We start from the raw sequence: 19,712 nt of genomic DNA on the forward strand, positions 1-19,712 counted from the left end.
ATGTATATGTATATATATATATATATATATGTATGTATATATATGTATATATATATATATATGTATGTATATATATATATGTATGTATATATATATATGTATATATATGTGTATATATATGTATATATATGTGTGTATATATATATATACATGTGTATGTATGTATGTATGTATGTATGTATGTATATATATATATATGTATGTGTGTGTATGTGTGTGTGTGTGTGTGTGTGTGTGTGTGTGTGTGTGTGTGTGTGTGTGTATATATATATATATGTGTGTGTGTGTGTGTGTGTATATATGTGTGTGTGTGTGTATATATATATATATATATGTATATATAGAAAATCACCACATATTTCAGATATATTAAAATAACATTAACTTTCCTAGAGAAATACTTTCTTTATATCTTCACAACATTTTGAAATGAATGATTTTATATAATTTTAGATAGTTTTTTCTCTTATTATGTTCTATTCATCATTTCTTCATTATATTCCCATAATTCTATTGCTCAATAGATGCTCAATATGCGTAGATAAAAGCTCAGTAATTGCTATGTAAATACTTACCCCGGCAGGTGACCTTCACACCTATGAGAAACACTGTTCTCACATTTGTCTCCCGTCATCAACCTCACTGTTCTCCACACCTGTGTGTACTTCTGTCTTACAGCAAAAGTTTATACATGAGAAAAGGTTGTCTGAACATTCACTGCACTTACAGTCAACCTTGAAATTAGCTGCTTTTTGTTTCTGATAAGCTAGGAGCTGCCATGCTAAAATTAGATTTATCCTGATCCAAAAGATTGAAATGAAGGATGAGAGTGACACCAAGAGCAAGGAAAACATTCATCGGCAAGGGATTGTCAAAAAGGTAGATCCAGCCCTCTTACTGGGCAGTCTCGTTTTCCATCTTTAAGACTTAAGGCTCAAAACTCTACCAATGAGGTAATAATTCCAATTGTTCCCAGTACAGTACTCACATTTAGTCTGTCTCAAGACAATTCTTACATACCCACATGTAAATTGAAACTGTTTTTCTACTACTAAAATTTAAGGCTTTAGTCTGAGTTAGCCCACACTTTTGTCTTTTTGTACAATATTCCCTCTTGGATGATTTGATTTGATTAACTCAGATGGCTGAAGCCTCATATTAGCTTCAGCTAACCTTATGAATGCATAATGCACAATGAGAACTGTATGTTGTCCCCGATCTCTTTCATTCAAATTGCATTTAGGTGGGTCCTTTAACAGTCAGAGTAGGGACAATGACAGCAACCAAAACTTGTTTGAATGCTTATAAGGGCATGTGAGAATTGTTTTGAAACAGACTTTTAAAAATGTGAACCTGTCCTTTTAAAATGAACTTTACCAAAGGGCCACTAATAAAAAGAGATGGCGTACATCATATATTTTCTCTGTACTGGTGATAAATCTTACACACTGCACAAAATCAATTATGAGATCAGCTCCTTCAAAGCACAATCTGTTTTCCTGCCAAGGTCCCTTCAGAATATGATCTCATGACACCATTAACAATGGATGGACTCTGCATATTGTAGCTTAGTCACCAGGTATCGGAGTACTTTTAAGGTTTTAGAAATGCAGTTATAAACCAACAACACCCGAGGTCATGTTTTTAATGGTGTGGTTTTACACTGGTTTTTAGTTTGGCTGTACAGTTGTTGCAAATGCAGATAATATTTGAAAATTTCCCCACCACGGTTTTCATGGAAAAACAGAATGGCATTTAGCCCTCGTCTTTTCAGCTCGCTGTTAAGTGTAAATGCACCATTTTAACAACTCACTTACTGAGGGAAAATTTTACCTTTTTATTATTTTATTTTTTTTTACATAAGAATGTGTCTCAGCTCAAGTGTTTTCCAAGTTTTATGGCTCATCTGTTATATTCACGGACTGTTTCGAAGTTCACAGGAGCCTTAACAAGCCATCATCACTCTCAGACAATGGGATTATATGTGATTTGAACTGTCACATAACTTGGTGGGTAGATATTGCAGATGGATAGATGCTTGTTACATGTACACATTTTTGTATACTTGCATATATTGAAGGTTTGTTGAGTCTGCTTTGTACGAGAGGGAGGAAGGAGAAAGCGAGAAGTGAATGACAAAGTTTTGTAAGGAGCAATTTGTCTTCTGATGAATCAAATCAATTAGCTTGTCAGAGTGCAGAGGAGTGTGGCCCATTATGGCACAGCACAGGCTGCTCCAACAAGCAGCTGCTCGGCTTTTCTATCAAGAAACCTGCCTTGTATTTGTGATTGGTGCTATGGGTAATGGGATGCAGATATCGCTGCTCTCAGTCAGTGCCATTATTTATACTTTCATAGTTAATGAAAAAAGTGAGAAAGGGCTAAAATCATTCATAGCAGACATCAGCAGGATGCGGGACTGCTGTTGCTTTGAATAAGTATCAGTAAAATCTTTAAAATCCTCGGAAAGTGGCACTTTTTGAGTGAATAAATGAAACTGTTATCTGAAAAGGATCATCTTGTAAATAGTCCAAATAATCCATTGACTCGTCTGCTTCCCTGTTCAGAGAGCTCTGCTCATAAGGTGTGTTGAAAGTCACGATTCATGTCATAATGCTGGGTTTAATGTGATTCTTTTAATGATTCTTTCAATCTGTTCTGGCATTTAATAGAAAACTGAAGTCCCGACATTTCTGGAAACACCTTGCCATTTAGAAAACTTAAAACACCTATTGTTTTGATAGCATTAGGATGAATGTGACTTTGAAAGTGCCTTTGTGGCTAAGATAAATAGAAGCTTTTAAAAGGGATTGTATTTTAGCCAATTAAGAATAAATAAATAAATAAATAATAAACTTATGTGTAGTCAATTTATGAGAATTTTGTAATAGGCCTGGGCGAAAAATCGATTGAATGAATTAATTCGAATTTTTTGTTGCGGGCGATTTAAAAAAATAAGTAAATCGAGTTTTTGTGTAATAGCACATTTTTGGCTCCCCGGGGTTTCCGTAGTGTTCGTTTCCCATAGTGACAACATCATACACTAAACGGCAACAGCAAGCGACAAAATGGCTACCGGTGAGAGCGGGAAGTTTGTTCCCAAGAAAGGAATAAAGTCATCTGTTGTTTGGAACTGGTATGGGTTTGCTGCGACAGATGTGGAACAACAGACACCACGCTGCAACATTTGCCTAAAGCCTATCGCAGTGAAAAGCAGCAGCACCACAAACCTATTCCAACACCTGAAACAGAGACATCCAGCCGAATATGAAAAATGCCAGTCTCTCCGCGATGAACAAAGCCGCACTGACCAACAAACCTTAGCTAAAAAACAGCTAACTGTAGCCGAATCCTTTGCACAAGGCACCGCATATGACAGGAAAGGGGCACGGTGGAGAACAATCACCGAAGCGGTCGCTTTTGATTAAATAAAAGCAAAATTTGCTTTAAGTAGTCTGTCGTTTGTACTTATTGCTTTCCTTAAGTAGGGGGGGAAATCGGAAAAAATCGTAAATTGAATTAAAAAAAATAAAATCAGAGATTTTATTTTTAGGCCATATCGCCCAGCCCTATTTTGTAACAGGGAGACGAGTGGACATGTTCACTAAAGGCGTTATTCAAATGAAGTCTCAAGACAATTTCATTTGGGCACAGCCGTTTGCATCCCAGCTGCTGTCAGATTACACCCAATTGAGGTAATTTAACATATAAAGGTCTATTCTTGGCTGGACATATCACTAAATCTTTTTCTTTTATAAACAAAGTGTAACAATAACTTTGTTTATTGTGGATTGTAGGTTTGAATTGAGCTGACAATTTAATGTTGGTTGGGAGTGAAGTATTTTTTGATCAAATCTGTGAAATGAAACTGCAGAACTCACATGCACAGTATAAATTAGAGCGGAGTCAACCATAATCTTTGGGAAATTTTTCAAAATGTAGAGCTGCATTGGTTCAGTTATTTATCATTTACATTTTTCATTTGCAGCAACCATTTTTCATTTTAATTCTTGCAAAATCTAACAATTTGCCTTTTGTTGTCTTGGTTTACAAACTCAGGACCTCTAACTAGCACAGGTTTTGCAGCCCTTTTTTTAGGAGTTATATTCTCTGGGGCCCCTGTAAAGTGCTTTGACTGTTGAAAGCACTGTTCAATTACAGCTGAATAGTAGGAAGTTGCCTTTTGAAGCATTCTTCAAACATGGTAAAATGTACCTCACGAGGCAGTTTTTTTTTTCCTCTTGTGGCATTGGCTTCATCACCACATCTCCCTTTCATTCCATCAACAGTTTATATTTGGGATAGAGACTAAGCTCTTGGTCCACAGGTATTACTACTGAGAGTTCCTGGTTATCTGGACGGCGCACACAAAGCCAGCTATAAGGTTTTTTATGAATTTAAAGGTGTTGAAAGTTATTTAAACAACCAATTAAATGACCAGATAAGGAAATGGCAGAGAAAAGAGATGAGAGTAAGAACTCTGTGAAATAATGGGATTATTTACATAATGATTACATAATTATATTAATGTTCACCAAGATTGTATGTTCTATGCACTCACCTTATGTTTCCTGCTGCAAAAAGACAATGTTCATCACAGAGTATAATAAAGACGTGTCCCGTTAAAATGATAACAGAAAATTCTTAAAAAAATGCACCAAAGTCATTCACTTTAGAAAATGAATGTACTATAAAATTACTGTCTTTGTATTCATTCATTATTCATTATTTATTTACTTAATTTTTGGGGGGGATAGTTTGTTAGACCAAGGACATTCCAGCGAGAATGTTGTTTTTCCAGTGCAGACAAGATGTGTCAGTAATACTGGCCACACACTCATTCCCGATCCGAGGCTGGTCAGAACAGAAAATTGGTTTAAATGATCCTGTAATGTGAGTGTAATTGTCAAACATATGTGATATTTACGATTCGAATCAAACATGTATCACACATTCATCTACGATTCGAAATCGGGCCAATGAGAGTGAGCTGACTGGGAAGCTAATGTGTATTTGCTCGCGCTGTAAAATGTATAAACCATGTTGATTGCCTCTTCTCAGCCATGAGTTCATTCACAGTTTGAGTCTCTTTTTTTCTATGCAAAACATGGCACACACAAGTGCAACTAGGTGATAACGATAGTCTGCTTCCATGTTTGTTCATGTCTGAAGTCCCGTTTGATCACGCAACTCTCTGTGAGATCCCAAGTCCCAAAAATGTGTTACTTTCAATTACTGTGCAGTTACAGTAGTTCTTCTCATCTTATTGGCTAAACTCTAAAGAGCATGCTGCTTGCATTAATGGTCTACTGACCTTTTCTATTTTGCTCAGCACCTCCACATGCTTCAGAAATGCAAAAGCACTGAAGGATATCCATTAGGCCACAGCCTAAGGTTTCTAATTCTCCACAGTTGCTGTTGGTTCATCTACAGCAGCATTTACTGTAGCACAGCAAGGAGATGTCCTTAGAGGTGCAAACCTTAACTGTAGATATAACTGCAGATGAGTAATCAACAGTAATTAAATGCATTAGTTGTAGCTTCATTGGAAACCAATGCAGAGGCATGACTCATTCTAACATTTGAGATCCATCCACCGGTGATATAAAGTGAAGTTTGTTGTTCACAAGCTAAATGACAGGCAGATAGACAACCAGCTCCTCTGGATGTTTCTTTTGAAAATTTTCCTAACACCAACTTTTAGCACATATCACTGCTGTACTTCCAACCCACCATAAAAAACATGTAAACATGAAGGAGAGCAGGTTTCCGTGGAATCTAATTTTCTATCTGTCACGTCAAAATCTTACTGGGTTACGCCTATGATGTGGAAACACTGTAGAAAAAATACTGTCAAGTTTAGATGGCATGTACAAATTGTGTGGCCTTTGAAACATTACTGGTTTAACAGTGTACACTGGAACTAGGAAATTGAGTCATAAGTTTAAAGGGTATAATTTATTCTCTCTTGCTCTCTCTACTCTCTTATCCTTCATTCAGAGTGAGACAGTAGATGATGGTGATAAGCTTGAATCAGACACTTATGTCAAGGAGTCCAAGCTGACAAAAGGTAAGACACTAAAACAAAATAAACTACACAAATACACAGAACATGGTACTTATTTCACTTCCTCTTCTTTAGTTTGTTCATTCACTGAATGAGATGCAAAGCCTTTGGGTAAATATGTGTACATGCGAGTATATGTCCACATATTTACTCTAGTGTGTATGAGAGTGTGTGTATCTGTCATATGTTGGTGTTTATGCACATTTGCCTGTAAGTTTGTTGGTATTTATGCTTGCAGTTTCATTTGGTGAGATCAGGCTGGAAATGTCATAAGCAGAGATGAAAGCGCCTGCTTACTACAATGCTGGCGAGTCGCATAAACACGCGCGTTTATGCAAATTAAGGCATGCATTCACACAGACTATTGGGAGGCGACCGTTCATGGAGAAGGCTGAGCAAAACTAATAACTAGTTGGAGTAGCACACAAGTTAACTATCCAGCCTTCCACAATATGGATCAAGGTCATATTTTAAGGTTATTTCTTTAGGGAATGAGGCTGTCTACTCACACTGTCGACTAGAGCAGACACATTTGATTTGTAAAATATAAATCCATGTGACACACTGATGCTTATATTTTGTGTTGTGGCCAACTCTCTCCGTCCTTCTGTTTGTCTGTCCGACTGTTTCTCTTTCTACATTGTATTCTGCAACTTGTGCTGTTTGTTGGCCTGTGTGTGTGTGCGCGTGCTCGCTCCCATTTTTCATTCATTTTACTCTGAATTTGTTATTCAAAAGATCAGGATGTGCTTTCTGGATCCATCTTGTACTCTGTAAATCATGTTTCTCTTCCTGTCTCTCTGTGCCATTACAGCCTGTTTTGCCCCCATTTGTTTTGCCATCAAGGCAAAGGAAAATGACATGCTGCCGCTGGAGAAGAACAGAGTTCGATTGGACGATGACTCGGACGAGGACAAGGTCTAGCTCAGCTTGGTCTATTCAGTGCACGTAGCTCTGGGCTGATTTGTTATGGATAGAGAACTGATTCTTGAAAATATATATTTCAGTACCTTGAAATTAACTTTACATTATCACAAATATTTGCTTGAAGTTAAAGGAGGAGGAGGGGCTGGAAGCTGTGATGGGTGGGGCTGAGATGGTTGACAAGGAGCCTCCTCCAACCAGTGCGCCAGAAGAGAAGAGACCCTCCCTCAGTTTGGAGGAGCTGGAGGCAAAACAAGGTAACTTTATTAAAAGGATTATTTAACAGAAACTTAACACTGTTGTAAAAATGTATCCTGCACTGCTTACAGCACTGTACCGCTTTATAATCAGTTATTATGCAGCACTAAACAAAAAACACAATATAAACAGGTTCAAGTCACTACAAATATATATTTTGAGTGTATAATAAATAATCATTACTGACTTTTAAGCTGATGATACACAGCAACTTTTAGAGGAATCGTGAAGGGCAACGTTGCCGTCAATGGTAATGAGTAAAGATTACTACCGTAATCCCCTTCCCCCACCACTCCGCCACCCGCCCCACTCCGCCGCTATACGTTCAAAACATAGTCGGACTTGCCACTAGCAAGATTGCCCAGCAACATTGCCCCGTGTATCATCAGCTTTAGAGTCTGATATAAGCTAATTGCAGATAAATTGGTATCAATATTGATAACAGTCAACATTGATAAAATAAATAAATAAATGACAATTAAAAAAGAAATGGAGGGACGGCAGGCTGATTCTTCAATCATGTTATGAGTGTTGTCATGGCATTGTTTGTCCACCAAACGGCACTCTGCAACTCCGCTGTTGGCAATATGCGTTTGGAAAGCCACACATTCCCAACAGTTCCCACAGTGTAGCAGACCTCGGCTACGTAAAATTTTAATACAGTTATGAAAATTAATGTTAATTTATTTATTAATTTATGCCTCGAAATTAGGAGCACCACCTAAAGATTTGCTTGTCCGCCCAAGGCTTTAGGTCCTTGAGTATAGCCTGAGAATTATACAAAGTTCTGGTAATTCATTAGTTGTTATTGGTTCAGTTATTCTGAAATCGTAAGGTCAATCAGTCAGTCTCAGATCTGAGCGTAAGTTCTGTGTATAGGGACTCTAGATTCTGAATAAAACACACACACACATCGTTGTGCTCAAGGTGAATTTATTAACTAACAAAAGAGGGTACAATAGTGGGTAAATGTGGTGATATTACAGGGTAACAGTTAATATGACAACCAGGAGGTAATAAAACAGGGTAGCCTATGTAAGTTTCGATTGAATTTCAGTTTATATTGTAGAGGGAGAGAATTCTACGAGTATGAGTGCACGAATGACCAAAATTGGGTTGCAGATTTAGTTTGACTAATCTAAGGGTTATTAACTGTGGATGGAGCCCGATAGAACACCAACGAGCCACAGAGGGTGGTTTGTTTTGCCCTACCGTTGCCGCAGGTCCCGTGGCGAGGCTCGACTGCCGGTTGGCTCGGGAAGTCGGTTCTGGCCCGACCCCAGTGGCGTTTTCGAGTTGGGTTGAAACCGGTGGATTGGGTCCGGAGTCCTCTTGTGGGAAGCGCTTGCAGCAACGGGCCGTCAGCCAAGGCTTTTGCTCTGATCTCAGTTCGTTTGGTGTCGCTATAGCGGAGCCCACTCGGGGTTCTGTCGTCAGAGCCGTGGTTTCATTTATTCAAGGCCATAAATGAAGGCTTCTGAGTTTCTGGTCCAAAGTTGCTCACAACGGTCGGATGAGGTTGCAACAACAAAATCAAATAAACTCACACATTCGCCGTAGGTTCGCGAGGCCTCGCGAATATAGGCTATTTAATGTTGCTGAGATTAAGCAGGCAGCTCCAAACAGAATAAAAAAAAATCAAATCTCCCGCTAAGAAATTTGGAATTCAGGGTCGTAGCTTTCTCAGCTCGTCTGAAGGAGATTTAAGTACGAAACAAAAAAAATCGGAATTTCAAAAGTAAAGGAGGAGAGAGGAAAGAGGAAAGAGTTATACGTTTAGTTAAGAAAGTTTAAAAGAGAAGAGTTTTTTTTAAGAGTTTTGAAGAGGGCGAACAAAAGACAACAGGGCCTTTTTATTGATCCCGCTAGGTAGTGTGACGTCATTTTGGGGATGGTCTCCCAAACGTCGCTAAGGTGTTAACTTTTTGGGATAAAGAAATATATGTTGCGCGTATTTCCCTTTAATCTCTCTCTCCACAATATCGACATTTGGAAAAATACTTAGTTCTAAACATTCGGATAAAGACAGTTAAAACAAGGCTAAACACTATGGAAAAAGGTTATAAAGGTTATATAAAACGTAACAAAGCTTGATTACCTGTCCTCAGTATACTTGCTGGTTACTGGTTTTAACTCATGAGACAATTTAGATGGAAGCGTGACAGTAAAATTTCGTTTATGCAATTACATGGTGATAGTTAGGCCTACTTAACGATTCTGTCAGTGTAAGCCGAGTTTTAAACACTTGCGTGTACCTTTCTTGTCCCCTTGGTGGCGCTCGGGTCACAGAAGAAAAGAGTAGACATTCCACTTTAACTGAGAGGCTGGTGATACACACGAGCGTTTCAATGGATAATTTAGTAGGAAATTGTATATGAAACATTTAACTAAAGCATTAGTTAGCATTGAATAGACAGTGATTAATAGGGAGTAACAGGGATGACTTAAGACAACACAGAAAGAGGTTAGAAAACTAGTTCAAGATTACTTTCTTATGGGTCTGCTAGTCTTCAAACATCACTAAAGGATAACAACAGGGTTATTACTTACTAAACTCAGAGGCAAACACCGCTGCTCACTTAGCAAGGTTATTATTTAAACAGAATAAACACAGTTATAATGGAACCTTGCTTGTTTCTAGAAACAGGGGTTTTTATGGTCTCTCTTCTCTGCATTCCTGGCTTATCGCACCGGTTATCAGAGAATGAAATGGTGGTTTATGGCTCAGCCATTCGGTGGAGAGAAAAGAGTCAGGTTGAGGCTGGAGGTGACCGGCTGGAGGTGACCTGCTGGAGGGAGAAGGGGTCAGATCGCCCCCTTTCCTGTCCTGTGGACTGTCTTTAGTGACACCTTTACGGCTAGAAAGGTTCACTAAGGCTCTTTGAATACACAGTCCTTAAGCGATTCATTGTCTGATTGAGTCTCTTTCGGTCCTTACCAAACACCAGGCGATGTCTCTGGGTTTTACATGTGAAAAGGTCAACTCTCGGGAAGGGAAACTTCCCTCCCTCTTTTGACACCATCTGACCTTCTTTGAAGTGCGTCTGGTTGAGTTCACAACAACAGCAATCAGTTAACATGATCAGATGTACTTTTGTTCAAAGTACTATTTATAACCATAATAAAAGTTTATTTATGAACCGCAAAATGTCATGTCATCTTCATCATGAAAAAAAAAAACAAGAATATCGTCTGATTTATCGGAATATCGGCTTACATCCTCAAATATCCAAATTGGTATGGGCTGTACTCACTTTATAAATTAAGTTCAAGCTGAAAACATCACGGTTCATATTTAATCTGACAACATTTAGACTCTTCTTTCCTTGTTTCAGTCAGTTTGTGCATTGAGACACTCGCCAGCCTCATTCCGCCTGTGTGATTGACATAACCATTATCAGGTGCTGTAATAACATTCTGACAGAGCCCCTTTGTTCGCCCCAGTTCCATGGCTGTTTAATATGGGTCTGCTAGAATTTAATTCTTTGTTTCAGCGTCAGCATATAAGTACAGGTGCTTACAAGACATCTCGCACACCCACTGCTGTTACTTTGTGGGAGGGTTGGAGTTGGAGGAAAAACAAGGCGGGAAGAGAGGAGATGAATAAATTTATTGAGGCTCAATTATAAATTCTCTCAATAGGGTGTACCCTGCAGTGAGAGATGAGCGGTGCAGTACAGCAAACAGTCATATATCTCTCCAAAGGCCCGATAGAGATGTATTCTCTCTCTTTTTGTCTCCTCTTTTTTTTCAGTGATGGTTGTAGAATATTGCACACTGGCTCTCATCAGTCTTTCCTAAACTTAATTAATGCTCAATGACTTTGCACTAAGAAAAACAGTTATATAGCCATATTTGTTTACATCAGAAGGCAACGTGCACAAAAAACATTATTTGTCCTACAAGAGGTTTACACTCTGCTTGCTCTGATTAGAGGTTTATGACCTATACTATTTAAAATATAATAATAAATCTAACTCTGCTGAAGTAATAGGATTTTTTATTGGAAGCTGGAAGGATGTTGCTTTTGCACCCTCCACAATCTGCAATTGCACCCTTTTAGCATCAATTTTGACAGCTTCACCCTCCTACATGCCTCTTTAAATGATCACAAAGCAGCTGAAATACAAAATGATATTACGAAAAGACATTTTCACATCTCTGTCAAACAAAAACTGACAACTAGCAGACACTGATGCAATAGCGATTATCAGTAATCCACTGGAGCTGACAAGTAAACCAGACGCACAAGACTTCTACAATAAAGGTATAAAAAGATTTGTACTTGTGGTCGACCTGTGGCAATCTGCCATTAATATTGCTTTTCGCTCATTATACCTGTTTAATTCACACCCCAGTCAATCCTCCCTTGTTGACCACTGGCATTCAGGCATCTGCCAGAGTAATCCACCCCTTTTCCTTAAGTCCAAGATACAACGTACTATACCACTGGTAAAGAGGCAGCGTCCGTCTAGCAGTGTGTAGCATATTAGTAGTGTCCACGACCTATCCCTAGCCCCGTTTACAGTCTGTTGTCGGCAGGAGGAAATACTGGGAGCTATGTCTTTGTCGCCACAAAAGCCTACAATAATGTCATACCTTAGCAAATGGATAACTATAGAGCGATGTGGGATTTTCAATGGCCAATGGTTAATATATAATGAACAGTATGGGGGCACTGTATGTGTGATGCGACATCATTCAACTGCATTATTCTGTGCATTATAACATAATATATAGCCTGGAGTGGTTTTAGATTAAATTTCCTGTCATATGGGATTAGAGAAGGGTGTTAACATTTAGAAAAGAAGATGACTGAGGAAATTTAGGCAAACGTTTACAGCATGATGCATAAGACTTATAGTACAGTGCTCAATAAAAAAAATTTTCACCACCTTCCCAAAACTCACAAGTGGAAGTGCTAATATCCTTCCACAGTAGCCACATCAACAAGTCAGTTTTTATTTCAGTCTCATGAGCTCAGGCATCGACCAATGCTAATTATCTCAAAATGTCACATTATCAGCCCGATTAATAACCATCATATGTCTGAATGAGTTGAATAAATACCAATGACTAAATTGAGTAGTAGTCACTGAGATGTCTCCTTCTCAAAGCCTCCTCCATGAAAGCTGAAATTGTTTATTCGCATGCCAAAATGTCTGCTATAAAATTTCTCTCGGATCTGAACTCTGTATTGTTGAAATATTCCAGGCTAGTGCTGAACCTCACCTCACCAAAATCATCTTTGTGAATTTAGTTGATTATTCTTTCTGGTAAGAATGCCCTGATAACTTATTTCCTCAATCAGTTTCTTCTACTAGCAATGGGGTCCTACATGAATACTATATATTCTGCCACAATTACAACAGTTTTTGTTATTTCAAATGCGTTCTAATTTCTGTAATAAAAAAAGAAGAAAAGAGCCGCCCTTAGTGCTCTAAACTCTCTTAAAAACAAGAAAAGAAGTGACCAAAGTTGGCAGAAGTATGCAGTCTTTTTTAATTTGTGCCATGATTTGTGAAAGAGGCTTCTGCTGATTGAGTGATTAAAATGTTGTGTTCAGAAATACAGGCCGTAGAGATTATTAAATGGTTATTTCTACGCTTGTGCTTGAGGCAATAATTATATTTCCCACAATACTTACCATACTGTGTTCTGATGCAACAGCATGAGTTTTGCAGAGACACATGATTTTCAGCTGTTCTGCCAAAAGCCCTAAATACAGTGTAAGCTTTTAAAGATGATTTGAGCATAATATCTTCATGAGAGGTCAAAGGACAGAGCAAAAGTGTAGTAATCTTCCTTAGACCAGAAAGACAGCTACAAAATAGGGCCTGGAAAAATGGACAGACAGACAAATGTGCTACTTTTTAGGTCCCGTTAAGGTTCGGTGGAACAGTCTCTGTAATGTTCTCTCTCTGAGCTGACAGACGGCCAGAGACAGATGATGGAAAAGCTTAATATGGCTGACTGAATGGCTTTGCTATGTGGCAAAGTGACTGTCAGTCAGCAGGCCTAACTTGATCAGATAACAAGAGAATCGGTGGCAGACAGCCAAACGTTAATCTGTATTGATGGAAAACAGCCACACACACTAAATGCGGTTTCGAGCGATGAGTACATGGATTGTTTAGGTAGCTGCAAACATTTCCCAGTAGATGTGCATGTTTATAATGGCGGGAGAGGACTTAAAATACCAGTATATCTTCAATCGGTGTAGATAAAAAGCTTTAAAATCCAACTGTACAGTTGTCTGCTGAACACCAAACTGCAGGCAGGCAGTTAACAACAAGCTGGTGAAGATAGTGGAGCCATTAGCAGCTAAAAAACAGAGCTAACAAGAGTAAATATTTGACTTCACTTCATCAGGTGGCTTGATACACTACTCAGAATGAATGATAATATTGCTTCGTAACTGCTGGATGTGTAAATAAACTGTTTTGCTAACATGTTCATTGTAATTGCATAATTGTTTAGTTTTTAGTCATTGCAATACAAAAATGCAAACCACATAAAAGCTGGAAATCAGAGAATGTTTGACACTTTGCCTGATAAATGACTTATCAGTTATCAAAATGACTGTGATTTTGTTTTATTATTATTATCAGTCGACTTATCAGTCAATTGCAAAATCTTTTCAGCACTTTTCATATTCAGTGATACATATTTTAAATTGCTTACCATATGAACATACTGGGCAAAAGCTTGTCTTTCATAATATGCTGTGTCAAATTATTCTATAAATACAGTAGACAGCCTCAGCCTGGCCAGTACTGTGTCTTGTGTCACTGTCTGGGGTACAGATGGATTCTGCTCCACTTGGCTATTGTTCACACTATACTCAAATATGATTTGCCTCGGCAGCCAGCCTATTTTTAATCCTGAAGAGATAACAGTAGCCCCAGCGGTTGTATAACTTTAAACGTGTTTTTCCAGAAGCATTTGCTTTATACATCACTGTCTTGTCTTATTTTTTTTTTGTCTCGCTCATCCTGTTGTTCTCTGTGCCCCTGCCTCATCCTTGTGCTTCGTTTACCTATCTTTCCCAAACCCGTCTCTGTCACTCCATCTCCTTCCCTCATCTCTCAAAACTGAGAGTCTGCTCCTCTCCTCCGCCCACGTGTTCCCTCCTACTTTGCTTTTTCTGTATAAACCTTAAATTGCATGAAAGTACCTATCACCAAAGGGCCTTCTCATTTAGAGCAGGAATTATGTCAATCCACAGCAATTGGAAAATGCCAAACATCACCTTAGTTAGAAGTGACGTAAGAGTGGAATATTACTCTTCATATCCTTTCTTTCTTGTCTGTCTTTTACTTTTTGTCCTGTCTGTCTCTCTCCTTTTTGTGCGTGTGTGTGTGTTTCCATCTGTGTCTTCACTCTGTGTTAATTCTTTAGCCTTACAAAGATCATTTACATGCAGTCAGGAGAAAGCTGTCCGAGTGAAAAACTGACCGACCAACTGATTACCACTCTCCCTCCTTTTTGCTGTCTCTTCAACAGATTTTTCCTTCTTCCCAAAACAAAAAAGGGACAATAACTAAAAAAAATAATCCCCTCTCTCCTGTTTTTATCCTCTCATGTCGCTGCCCTTAGCCAAGCAGAAACTTGAGGATCGTCTAGCAGCTGCAGCCAGGGAGAAGCTGGCCCAGGCATCTAAGGAGTCCAAGGAGAAACAGCTACAGGCGGAGAGGAAAAGGAAGGCAGCGCTCTTCCTACAGACCCTCCGCAGCCCCTTTGCTGGGGAGCCTGAGGCCAAGAGAGTTGATCTAGACTCTGCTGCACAGCTTGAGGTATGTGAATAGTTCTGTGTATTATGAAGTAGTGCTGTAATAACAAAAACAAGCCCACCTTGACATTTTCCACTTCACATTGTACATAACCTACCACTCTGTGCTGTTTAATTTCCAGACAGAGGTTTTTATTGTACAGCTCCGTTCACCACATTTTGTTCTAAGATCCTTGAATTTAACTAGTTGGAGTGGAAATTGGTGTGGTTTTTTTGTAATATAAGTAGTTAGATAATGTAAGGTAGAAAGATAAACGTTGATCAAGGCAGAAGGGGGAGGAATCAAACTTTTGGCAGCATCTCTACGGAAGAGGCAGAGGTGGAGAGTCAACCACTGTGGCTCCTAATAAAGAAAGATAAAAATCAGAAGACTGCTTTTCTACTATCTACAACCCCCCCCCCCCCGCGCTCAGTTTTGGTTCCCGAGGGATGATGCATGCTATCTCTGTTTTAAAATTCTCTTTTATTAAGTTGCATACGAGTGCTGCAATAATGCAGATTGAAAAGCTTTGTGTTTGTCATTTTAAGCATAGACACAAAAGGCAAGAACACTTTATAGTGTAAATAAGGCTCCTTGTTGGTCATTTGATGTGTAGATTGCCTGTCCATTTGATGGATGATGCATGTCACCTCCTCGTGTGAGCCCAACTGATGCGTGGAGAATTGGCCTGTTGCCTGTTGGGCCAGGTGGCAATGGGCAGGCTCATGTCACTATTGTGCCAGCTCTGTCACTCTTCTCCAGATGTTCTGTGACTTCTGCAGTGGCCATCAGAGCATACGTATCCTTAAGGAACTCCAAACATTCAGGTCATTGGCCTACTATTGAAGAAATAGATGTTGTAGTTGAATGTATGGCAGACATTGTGAACGTGCATTGGTTGGTACTCAATTCACAAAATGTAATTGAGGGGCTTTACAGAGAAAGATCTATAATCTAATCCACATTTAATTGGTAAACACTGGACAGTCCATGTTGGAAAGAGAATATCTTTAAGGACAGATGGGAGTGCAGTATGTGCTGGGGTGAAATGGATAATTACATTAAAGGATTTAAGCAATTACTTTGAGTACAATGTTATAATATGGCTGACATTGTGCTGTCTGATCCACTATAGAGCATGCATGTGACTTTTAGTGTCATAATTTGGTATGTAACTGTAGTTACAGATTTTTAAGTTGTGTTCGAAGGTGTCGAGATTTTTGTTTTCTAACTACCAAACAGGTCAGGTTGAGATATGGGTAACTCTTTAAGATACTTATTTATGCTAAGGATAGTAAGGTAATGAGGATTCTGCTATCACAGGGCACAGGGGAGTACAGAGTCGATGTGGACGTCAGATAAATAGGACAGTGTAAGCCTGTGTAATGATTTGTTCATTAGAAGAAGCACTTTGAAGAACAAATATTACCTGGATTTTGAGCAAGTGGAGGGATCAGATTGGCTTTAGGGTGATTAAAACTTGTAGTTGCAGTGAATATTGTGGCAGCAGCATTTTGTAAGTTGATGCTTTATTTTGGAAAACCGAGAAACAGAATGGTGCAATGGTATAATACGTTGGGGCTTTAGATAGGATGGGTTTGGGGACCGATGTGAATGCTGATGCCAGGTCTTTGTAGAGTTGGCTGACTCAGATCTGTTGATGTAAGCTCTCCATGTTTCCCATCGTGCTCATCATGTTGTTTATGTGACGATACTGTTGTAGCTAGAGGAAGCTGTCATGGGTAAACAAAAGCTTTACAGGCCAAGTCATCTTTGCTTTTGTAAGTGAGTCTTTTAGTGTTGTGATTCTGAAACTTTGCTGTTTCTTGGTACATACTGTCTCATCAGGATATGATGAAGGGGAATTCCACTGATTTTACACATTAAAGTGTGTATAAAGGCGAAAGTCTGCCAGTTATCTTGAACGCACCTGTTGACCACCAGTTATACAGCGTGGTAACTTCGACAGCTGTTTTCCAAAGTTAACATCTCTTTATTAGCTAGGCTCCTTACATGCTTGCTAATAACTGTTTTGAAGATGGGTCTCCGACATTGACAGCATTGTGTTGGACTTATTTGTGCAGCGGTGTTTATGTTGTCCGTGTTTGCGAGAGAGAGCGCCCGAGTGAGACGACATGCGGAGCGAATACGGGCTGCGCAGCGATCAAGAACTATTTTAAAATGGGTCGCCAAATTTACTTGGGCAGCTGTTGATCTACCTGCCGGCCCGCCCAAGTAAAGCCTATGTATGGGAAACACTGTAATACATGTTAAAAAAGTTGTATAAAACTTTTTGTGGCTCCAGAGGGTGCTGATTGAACTTTGATACATTTCCTCAAGTGATGTTCCTTCCGCCGCCTCAGTTTGAGCTGAAAACTACTAGTTTTAACTTAAAACAAATCTGCTGTGTGTGGAGACCTCAATATCTTGCTCCTCTCTAGCTGCTCGAGGCTGCATTACCTGCTACTAGAATTGCACTCCCAGATCGCTGACCATTAAGTTGTAAATATTTCTGTTAATTTTGGATAATAACGGATAATTTGGTTCTCACTTATTACTGGTCAAAATGACTAATGGGTTAAAAAAGCTTTGGAATCTGTGTAATAGACGGCTTCAGCTGGCAGCTGTGTATGTGACGCCCTTTGTTTTAACCAGAAAGGTTAAAGATTAGGAAATAAAGTCTTGCTAGTTCCTCTAAGTATTGTGTGTTTCATGCATGCCTTGAGCGAGACTTCTGTTTCAGGTTAAAAACAAAGGGTGTCACCGAGAGTCACTCTTCCTTTTCATGATGTTGTCAGATACCTGGTATAACAGTCTGAGTCTGTTAGGGTCAAAAATAAGCACTTTTTGTGGAAGTAATTTTGGTGGGCGGAAAGAATACGCTGTATCCACTTCAGCTGATTCGCAGCTGCCAGATGAAGCCATCTACTGCACAGATTCCAAACCTTTTTGGACCTACTACTAGTCATTTTAACACCAAAATATGTAAAAATACCGAAATTAACCTTTATGGGGATATGTGTTTTGTCAGTCAGACATAGGTGACTTTAACATGAAGGTTTCTTATGGGTTCTTTCAGACATGACAGGACAGTTACAGAAAGAGCCCCACTGGTCGGGAGGGGAGCCGTGGCACTGCTGAGAACAGCAGTGATTTGGAGAGTAATGATATGAAGAAGTAAGAGTGTTCTCAGTTGTCTCCCAGGCTGCCAGCAGTGATGGATTTCAAAACTTCTTTTTCAGTTGAAACCATAATTAATGACCATTGTGAGCATGAGGGAGGCTCGCATGCTTCTCACAGTTATTCTCCTAATACGTTTTCTCATCAATTAATTAGATGGAGATTTCTGCTGCCTAGCTTAATTTATGATGTTCGACAGTGCACAAACATAGAATGACAAGAAGTAAAGTTAGTTGTTTATTCCTCTTTGATCACATGTTGTATGTAAACTGGAAATATAGAGAGGGAGTGCTGGTCTTGGTTATGGTTGTGACTGTATAAGTCTTTTGTCTTTTGTTTGATGGAGAAGCACAGTTAATTTAACAGATTTTATTTTCTTTGAGCGTGTAAGATAATACTTTAGTGATCTATTTATTACTGTGCCCAAAATATATGTGTTTAAGTTCTCCCTGTGTATTATGTTATCTTATGCTGCTGTAGATTTTATGTTACTCCAACCTAGTAAAATGGATGTCCTAACTTTTTGCATAAAAGTGACTCAGGCACTTAGTCAGACATGAGACCAACATGTTACATTGTTATTACATTTATGTAAGAAAGTCAGAAAGTGGCTTTAGGCTACCACTTCCCAAAACAGCAACAGAGGTTATTATTAGTAGTAGTAGAAGAAGTAATAGTTGTTGTATTTTTTTTATTATTATTAGTTATTTTCTTCAGTGTACAAGTGTTGATATTTTCAGCTTGATTGTATACGGATATTGATTGTTTTAGTATAATGAAAGTCATCAAGACCGAAACGAAGCCTTCACTAAGCAATACAGGTCTGTTTGGCATTTTGAGAGAATGTCGCTCCTGTGTGTTCCTCCTCTCTTCTCCTTTCCTCAGTTTTCCATCTTCATATCTCTCCTCTCCCCTCCCCACCTATCTTACCCTAGGACTGTAACTTTGTATTGTTACTCCTCTTACTGTCCGAACCTCCGTATCTTGCCAGAGCAGGTGTGAGAGGGCACACATTTTCTTGGCCTGGTGTTGGGATAAGCTTCCCATACGTCAGTCCTAATTTTAAACCAAACCTTGCTTCCTATCATTTCATTATATCTCCCTTAGCCCAGACACCAGATAGTGTGCAAACAGAAAGGTGTAATAAATATTCTCCCTCACTCCACTTCCCTGCCTGTTTTTAGATACTTATTGATTGTCTTCTCTCGTGAGCACTTTCTCTCATTTCTTTCCTGCCTCTTCTTCATTGCCTAATTTGTCTCCTACTTTCATCTTCTTTCATCATCATCCTTTCCCTCTATTTCCATCCCTCCCTCTCTCTCTTTTCATGCTCCACCCATGTCTTGCAAGTTTTAGCAGATGGGTAAGATGCGGGGTGATTGAGTTGGTGACATTGAAGGCACAGCACACATTAATTTCCTTTCTGTCTTCCATGTTCATTACTTATCACTCAGGCAGTCATATCATTTATTTTAATGTTAGCATATAAAGTATGCCGTTAGATGTATTTG

At 39.0% G+C, this 19,712-nt stretch overlaps 1 protein-coding gene across 7 annotated transcripts in view; it reads left to right on the plus strand.

Moving 5' to 3' along the window:
• The window catches only part of LOC123981597 (splicing factor SWAP), a 57,546-nt gene that overhangs the window by 21,903 nt on the left and 15,931 nt on the right, over window positions 1-19,712 (plus strand). For all 7 annotated transcript variants that reach the window (XM_046066565.1, XM_046066569.1, XM_046066568.1 and 4 more), the window contains 4 exons: window positions 6,001-6,070; window positions 6,882-6,985; window positions 7,119-7,248; window positions 14,849-15,045. In XM_046066565.1, coding sequence (XP_045922521.1) covers window positions 6,001-6,070; window positions 6,882-6,985; window positions 7,119-7,248; window positions 14,849-15,045 — 501 coding nt within the window. The remainder of the gene's footprint in view (window positions 1-6,000; window positions 6,071-6,881; window positions 6,986-7,118; window positions 7,249-14,848; window positions 15,046-19,712) is intronic.

Source organism: Micropterus dolomieu, linkage group LG13 (assembly GCF_021292245.1).
Source record: "Micropterus dolomieu isolate WLL.071019.BEF.003 ecotype Adirondacks linkage group LG13, ASM2129224v1, whole genome shotgun sequence".
In the NCBI taxonomy this organism is placed as follows: Eukaryota; Metazoa; Chordata; class Actinopteri; order Centrarchiformes; family Centrarchidae; genus Micropterus; species Micropterus dolomieu.